Raw genomic sequence first — 8,475 nt, 5'->3', positions numbered from 1 at the left:
GTTGTGGACTGAAGTTCCCATGGGGGAGGGGAAAAAGAGCTGCACCCGTAATAAAGATTATACAAGGCCAAATGACTTCATTTTATGATTGTGGAAAATTCAAATGTTTCAGCCCAAGTCAAATTATTTTGGGCTGTTTTCAGTCCCTTTAAAAGCCATGCATTGCCCATTCCTAAGTTTGACAGAAGCCATGAATTTGAGAGAGAGCAGGGGAGGGGGGCATATATGGGAGAGGTTGCAGGGAGGAAAGGGAAGGGGAAACAGGATGTAATTACATTTTAATTTTCAAAAAGAATGAAAAAAACCCGTTTAGATGTATTTTTAACAAGCCACTAGCTTCCATCAATCCATTCTAATAGTGTTATCGATAGTGTGTGAGGCCTATGATGGAGAATTCCACACTTTGCTATAACCCTCATAACCGATGTTTCCACCAATGTATTAATGTGTTTTGATATATGACTTTCTTTTTTCTTTCACTGTAAAACTTTACGAAACTGTTGCTATGTTAGAACATAGAATTGGAAGTAAGATAGGTTTCTGGCCATGGCCATACATAGTCAAATAAATTATCACTTATTCTTTGAGGTGAAAGTTGCGTTTTTACATCGATAGCATTAAAACCTATTTTGTCTCATGCTAGTATTACCATGATTTCAATTATACCGTTTTCCTGCCCCTGAGGGTTTCTTTTGCTTTTCTATAAGATTAGATATTCATTTCAAAAGATATGGTACAGTTCATCCATTATTTCTGATATATGTAGCAGGCAGGCTTGTATGATCTGGATTGTTTCTTGATCTTGAGTTCTAAAGCTTTAAAAATAATGAAATATAGCCTCACCCTTAGACAGAAATAAATTGTTTGGTATACAATCAGAACAGCAGAATAAGTTGTATAGTGTACATAACTGGGGCCCTGTCTTATCAGTCGTTGTCAGACCATATTAATTATAGGACTCAACCTGAACATACTGACTTTATATTTCCAGCAAACATGAAAAATAGAGGTACTATCGCTCTCAGTCTTTCTCAGATTCTTATATGGCCCTCATCCCTGAAGGTAGTCCCCCACTGAAGATGGCTGGTTATGGAATCTCCAAAAATGATTACAGTTTGATGATGGAAATATTTTATTTCAATAATATTTTAGCATTCCTCTCCTCCTCAGCCACTCACAGATGTTACACCTAGTGCTATTCTCTCCTGCTATGCGGGTTCTTCAGGATGCTTCCAAATTGCTCTAGCCTCCTGATTAGGTATCATCTGAGACCAGCACTAAGCTCAAGCCTAGTTTATCACTGGCAATGTATGGATCCCAACACTGGAAGTATATTTCATCACGGATATTTAACCTAGTCTTACCAATAATGATTTGCTAAGGGCTACTGACACTCACACTGTGCATCTGCCTGCGGTGTGAATAAGGCTCTACTTTTCTGTACTATAATGGATTTCAAGGGCCCTGGTTAAGACTGGAAGTTGGGGTCAGCTGTTTCCAAGGAGGCTGGGAGAAGTTTTTGTTCATCTTAAGCAGGATGGCTGTCTGGCTTCTCATATTTATGTACTACATAGAAAGCCTTTAAAAACTCATTGAAGTCTATGCTTCCATCTTTGTTGAAGTCCATTGTGTTGGCAAGCTCATCAATTTGGGAATCATCAATATGAACATTGTAGTGAGTATTGAAAAGTTTCCACATGGTCCGGAATTCATCCATAGAGATCATACCTAAAAGGAAACAGGAGAAGGTTCAGTGCCAATGTTAAGACCCCCCTGAAAGAGTAGGGGGAAAGCCACACTGACTGAACAGTCCTAATTACAAGCTCATTAATATGCCTGAGACTCAAAACACTGAAGGAAACAGAAGAATAAGATCATATATGTAAGTAACAGTATGCCACTTGCAACTACCAAGGATCCTGGGAATATTCTAATGCCAGAAAGAGTAACAGGTGAAGAAATAGTGAGCAGATGTGGACAAAAGTGGTGTAGAAATTATAAGAACTAAAATCCCAGGGTGCAGGACACAGAAGGATGTCAGAATAGAGAGCAACATTAAAACAGGAGAAAGTATCCCGAGAGTCAATAAGATGGTGTGTGTGTGTGTGTGTGTGTGTGTGTGTGTGTGTACGCACAGCCCAAGCCATATTGCACATGCTGAGCTCAGAGGACAACTTGAGAGATGCGTTTTGGGGATTGAATTCAGATCATCATAGTCAGCAGCAAGCACCTTTGTCCGATGAGTCATCTCATAAACCCACTGCTGCTGTTTTTATATGCAATAATCTACTTTCATGGATCACTATTGATACTTTTTCATACTCAAATGTCTCTGCACAGAGGTTGGGGTGGTGGCAGGGTGCTGAGGATGATACCCAGAGCCTCATACACAACAGGCAATCTCTCTATGACTGAGCTATCTTCCCAGCCCTGCATCTTTAAGTTAGAAAATCAGTAATTATATATCAAAGCTAAATCAAAATTGATTTTCCAATCCCTTGAACAAAATTAGAACTCTTTTTCATATTAGCTAAGATACTAAAGCAGAAAGTGAATTATCCTTAATTGGTTCTCAGCCTTGTGGCTAAGATCAAGGAAGAGTGAGTTGTCTTTCTCATCTCTGCTGGTGGTTTATAGAAAGGAGCTATTCCAGTGAGACCAGTGACTTCAAAGGCTTCTGTAGAACGCTATGGTCTCCAGTACAGAATTTGTGGCCAAGCTAAATTACTAATGATCTTAAACACTAGTTTATCTTTTCTCTTCTTGTCTCCCCAAGTTTGGATGAAGAATGAAATTGGTGAAAACTGAGTCCTGAGTTCAAGGAAAAAAACCTAGCTTTTGCTTTGTATTACTCCTGAACCAATCAACGTTCACTTACCTGAGTGATCAGTGTCGATGACATTAAATATGATTTTCAGGTCAGATCGGTATCTGTACAAAGTTTCAATTATACTAGATTTCATCTAGAAGAAAGTTTTTTTTAGGTGTTAAAATACTAAGGATTAACAATACAGATTAATTTCAGCAAATGTAACAAATACAAAATAATCTCGCAAATTCTTTTTCCTTTCTTTTTATCTTTTTATGGTGCTAAGGGATAAACCCAGGGCCCCATAAGCATGCTGGGCAAGTGCTTTACCACTGAACTAGGTCTTAAGATCATGGACTCATACACGAGAAGGCAAGCCATCACTTGGCCTAACCACTTTGAGTTAGATTAAAGATTTGCTCATGTGCTCTACTGGGACAAAGAGTCAACACGACAGCACTTGCAAATCTACAGAAAGGTCTTCAGGGATTGTTCAATTTCATCATCTATGGTCTTTTTCTATTAAGAACATTTTTTATTCATTTTACATACCAATCACAGATCCCCCTCTTCCCTTTTCCCACTTCTCCAGCCTTCCCCCCCACACACACACACATAATTCACCCCCCATTCCCTCCTACAAGAAGGCAAGGCCTCCCATGAGGAGTCAGCAGAGCCTGATACATTCAGTAGAGGCAGGTCCAAGCCCCAGCCCCTGCCTCAAGGCTGTTCAAGGTGTCCCACCATAGCTAGTGGGCTCCAAAAAGCCAGCTCATGCACCAGGGATGGATTCTGCTCCTACTGCCAGGGGGCCTCTTAAGTAGATCAAGCTACACAACTGTCTCGCTATGAAGAGGGCCTAGTCCAGTCCCTTGCAGGCTCCACAGCTATTGATCTAAATTTCATGAGTTCCTACTAGTTTGATTTGGTTGTCTCTGTAGGTTTTCCCATGATCTTGATGCCCCTTGCTCATAGAATCCCTCATCTTCTATGGTCTTAAAGAACAGGGACAGAAAACAAAGAAGTAAAGCAACTTTCCCAGAGGTAAGGTAGCTACTGAGTGCTATTTGGATTGTAGCCCCTCTGTGCTGAAGCCTATGATCTGACTCATTGTGGTAAACTGTCTCTACCATCCAAAGCCTTCTTCCTATGGATAGTTTCCCATCTAGCCTACATGATTCTCTCTGTTCTTCCCATCTTCCCTGCAAATGATCACCCAAGTCTTCCTTCCCATTCACTGTGTTATAACTAATCGCTGATGAATTGCTCACTAGTTAGATGGAATCTAATCAGTGTTCATGTGGTATTGTCATTTTAATAAGATATTTTGTATCTTTTAATACTTTAGGGGATATTCTAGGACATGTCAGCAAGTCTGTACATGTATGTTGAGTATGTGAGTGTATTTTTTATGAGAGACTGTTGTTACATTGTTATATCTGCCCTTTTGCTGGACAGCACTTGAAACTAAGAATGTCAGATTTGATGTAGATTTGCTTACAAAGGTTTTGCTTTTTTATTTTGTCTGTTCTATAGAGAATGCACACATTTCCCAACCTCCTCACCATGTTCCTGGGAGATTCCCTTTTGGCCTTTCTTGAAACTGTCATTCCCATTCATTAGATAACTCCACCCTCAACCTTTGAAAGCATTATGTCGCTTAGAGGTTGTCCAAAGGGTATTTTGAGGGAACCCGATTTTTAGCTGGAACTAATATGTCACTCACCTCTTTCACAGGCTTTTCAATGTGGACATCCTGGAAGCTGGACATGTAGTCAACATTTCCATCACTGTCCATGTTTACCAGGTGTGACCTCAGAGATCTCCATGGTAAGTTCAGCCCCAAAATGCTCTCCATAGAAAAAGCCCACTGGGCCAATGAAATCTTCCCTAACAGCAACAACAAAAGCCCATATGGTTGGTGTATAATTTGACAAAATAAAGGTGCATGCTCTCTCGCAGAGCTAGTGGCAGCCTGCGGTTTTGAGGCCCGAGGGCCCCCTTCTCTCCTCCATGATCTATCTGACCAGGCTCTAGAGCCTTGAGGGAACGATAAGTAAAGAAAGTTTTTGTTCGGTAAATCTTACTATCACATGAAAGAAATTCCATTTGTAGCTGGGCACTTGGGAGGCAGAGGCAGGTGGACCTCTGTGAGTTCAAGGCCAGCCTGGTCTATAGAGCAAGTTCCAGGACAGCCAAGGCTACACAGAGAAACTCTGTTTCAAAAAACCAAATAAACAAATAATAAGTAGAAAAAAGAAAAAAAGAAAAGACCTTTTCCCCTTTATCTAATACACAAAGTAAGGTATTACAGAGGATTTGAAAACACAGAAAAAAGACGTACTTTCATTTTTAATATTTTAGCATATCATTCATCTATTTTTCCCAACTAATGATTTTGGTTTAATATTATATTGTAATTTGTCAAACCACAGATATTTTTATTTTTCTGATTATTGAAGATATATATTCATTTGAAGCAACTTTTTGTTGGGGATCAAACCTAGTATACATAATAGGCAAGCACTCTACCACCAAACTATATTGCCAAACCTTGGCTTTTGAGACAGAGTCTCAATATATAACTCAGGCTAGCCTTGAACTCACTATATAGCCCAGGCTGGCCTCAAACTTACAATCTTCCTTCATCCTTTCTGACAGGTGTGAGTCACCATGCCCAGCACTTAAATGCTTTTGAATAATCACTTTTATTATTTCTAGTCTTCCTACTAAGTATATCAATTTTTATACATAAATACATATATATAGTTTGTCTTTCACTATTAGACTTATTTTATGTGACTGAATGTTTTACCTGCATGTATGTCTGGGCACCATATGTGTACAGTGCCCACACCTTGAATACAATATGTAGCTGAAGCTGGCCATGAATTCTTTATCTTCCTGCCTCCACCTCCCCAGTGCTAGAATTACAGGCATGAGCCACCACATTCAACATTGATTCTTACTTGTCTAAATGCTTTTACAAACCATGAAACCAGGTCTCAGGATGGAGCTCAGTTGATAGACTGCTTGTCTGGGTTTGATCGCCAGTACCACATAAATTTGTCATGGTGGCCTAAATCTATAATCTCAGCACCCAGGAGGTGGAGGCAGGAGGATCAAAAGTTCAGGTATTCATCCTCAGCTACATATGGGTTTTGACGCCAGATTGTTGTAGAGACTTGTCTCAAAAATTTCCAAATAAAACTAAACCATAAAACAGGGTAAAATATATCAAATAATTATTTTTAAGTGAATTATAGGATATTTTTATTAAAATATCAAATTACACTGACTGGGTTTTGAATGACAAAACAACTTGGAATTCCCAGTATTCATAGCAAAAGCCAAATTTGGTTGTGATATTCTAATATTTGACTATTTCATTTATGTTTTTTCATATACATTTATCAATAAGATCAGCCCTCTTGCAGGCCACAAGAATACATTATAGAGATTCAGCTCTGTATTAAAGCTATACTTTGATGGACTAAGGGTCCGTCAAATGGGAAGCCATTTATCACAGAATATTTGATGTTATACAGCTTTAATATTCAGCTGCGCCTTGCTATGAATTTCTTGTGGGCCTGTATACCACCAGATCATTTGGCAAACAATTCTGCTTCTCAGACCTGCTGACTCTAGGTAACTAACTCCACCACTGAGCCTAGGAGACAAGCAGGCTGTAGATGCATAGCTTTGCTTCTTGTGCATCCCTTGCCTTCAGACCTAGTGGCTTTCCAGAGCAATCGACTGAGAACAAAGGAGGCTTTTGTATAACCAGGTGCAGTAAGGACTGGAGTGGAATTCCAGAGGCAGACACAGAACTGCATGGCCAGAGAAAAGAGAGGAAGACAGAGATTCTGTAGAGAGTAAGGCAGATCTCTTGTAGAGTTTATCAGGGCCAGGGGTAAGGAGCCAGGAAGGATAGATGGAGGAAGAAGGAACAGACGAGGAAGATGAGGGCTTAGTTATTACCAGGGCTTTGAGGGGACAGAAGAAGTAGGTACAAAGAGGAACTGAGACTCAGGATGGAACTGAAGCTGTATAGATAGAGTTTTGTCATAAAGGAATAAAGTAAATGGACAAAAGAGCGTAGTGTATATAGATTCCTTTCCCTCAGATACCCTACACCTGATGTAGGTCTTCCCCAAGACTCTGGGAGGAATTTTCTCAGGGCTGGAACTTGGGAAATTTCCATTACAGCCCTTCATTGTCCTTCTCCATATTCTTGTTAGGTTTAAGCACAAAGGTTAGACTGACCTCCTAAAATAGTCTGTCCTTAGTCTCTATAAAAGGTGGTGTAAGAGTTTTCTTCAGTGCTTGCTGTCATGCTGAATGAAGCTGTCTGAAATCAGGGATTTTTTATAGAAACTTCCAAATTTTATGATTCAGTTTCTTTAACAGCTACAGAATCATTAAGACTTTTGATTTATTTCTGTCTCAGTTTAGAATGTGTGTATAGATGTATCTATTTTAGGAATATGTCCATTTGATGTAAAGTTCTAATTCAGTGCTAGACAAATTTTCATAATGTATCTTATGATCTTAATGATTATAGATTCCATAATAACACCTCTTTCTATCTTACTATTGCTTAATTGTACTTGAACGTGTGTTCTCTGTGTGCTCGCTTGCTCTTCTCTTTCTTCATTTTATCAAGTTTTCCAGTTTCTTCAAAGAACTATTTTCTTATTAGTTGATAACAGTTTCTTTTTTTTAAAATACATGCATTCAAAGTGACCAATGTTTCTCTAATTTGTATTCTGTAAACTTTACATGGTGAATTTCCATTATCATTCAGTTTGGGTATTTTAATTTCTACTGTGATTTCTTCTTCGATTCAAGGATTATTCAAAAGTACATTTCTCATTTCCAAAGTATGTATGTGTGCGTGCACGCACGCACGTAGGTGTGTATTTTGTTATATATCACAGGCTAGCACCAAACTCGTGATTCCCTTGCCTCTGCCTTGAGTGTTGGGATTATAGGCATGTGCCACCAAAAGGGATTTTTATGGTTAGATTATATTGAGCTGTACCACTGCTCACTATGTCAGGGTATTATCTTTAGTCTGTCTCCTTTGGTTACTGAGGGAGGAATATTAAATCCCACTATGATGGCAGATTTTTCTACTTCTGCTCATTGCTCTCTCAGTTTTGTTTTACATATTTTGAGGCTATATCAGTAGGAACATAAACACGTAGAACAAATTTGACTGGCAAATTAAGTGTTTGCTATCTTGAAGTGTCCCTTTTCATGTCTACTAACATATATTTCCTCAGAGTCTACTTTGTTTGCTATTAAGAGTAGTTCCAGCTGTGTTTCTGTTAATGTTTTCATGCTATTTTTCTAAATATAACTTCCAGTCTTCGTATATATGATCCGCTATCTACTGGCTTTTTTTTTTCTCAGTTGCTGATTAGCCTATCAGTCTAACTGCTGTGTCTTTGTAGCAATGTGTTTCCTCTCTGCCTGGATTTGAATGTCCTCTCCCCTATTGGTGCTTTGCAGCTTCATTACAAGTGAATGCAAGTGCAGATCTAATTTTATTTATCGTGTTTGAGAATCATTGTTCCTCTTTCTCTCTAGGAGTCTGTCATCCATCCTGGAAGAGTTGCACACATTATCATGGTGACTATAGCTTGCCTCCCCTTCAGTCT

At 39.0% G+C, this 8,475-nt stretch overlaps 1 protein-coding gene across 2 annotated transcripts in view; it reads right to left on the bottom strand.

Moving 5' to 3' along the window:
* Positions 1-1,114: 1,114 nt before the first annotated feature.
* Positions 1,115-8,475, bottom strand: part of Ppef1 (protein phosphatase with EF-hand domain 1) — a 126,262-nt gene continuing 118,901 nt past the window's right edge. For both annotated transcript variants that reach the window (XM_059251016.1, XM_059251017.1), the window contains 3 exons: positions 4,536-4,699; positions 2,879-2,963; positions 1,115-1,728 (listed from right to left, as the gene is read on the bottom strand). In XM_059251016.1, the coding sequence (XP_059106999.1) occupies positions 1,529-1,728; positions 2,879-2,963; positions 4,536-4,699 (449 nt within the window). In that variant the 3' untranslated portion in view covers positions 1,115-1,528. The remainder of the gene's footprint in view (positions 1,729-2,878; positions 2,964-4,535; positions 4,700-8,475) is intronic.

Source organism: Peromyscus eremicus, chromosome X, assembly GCF_949786415.1.
Source record: "Peromyscus eremicus chromosome X, PerEre_H2_v1, whole genome shotgun sequence".
In the NCBI taxonomy this organism is placed as follows: domain Eukaryota; kingdom Metazoa; phylum Chordata; class Mammalia; order Rodentia; family Cricetidae; genus Peromyscus; species Peromyscus eremicus.
This window is presented reverse-complemented; position numbering and strand designations above follow the sequence as displayed.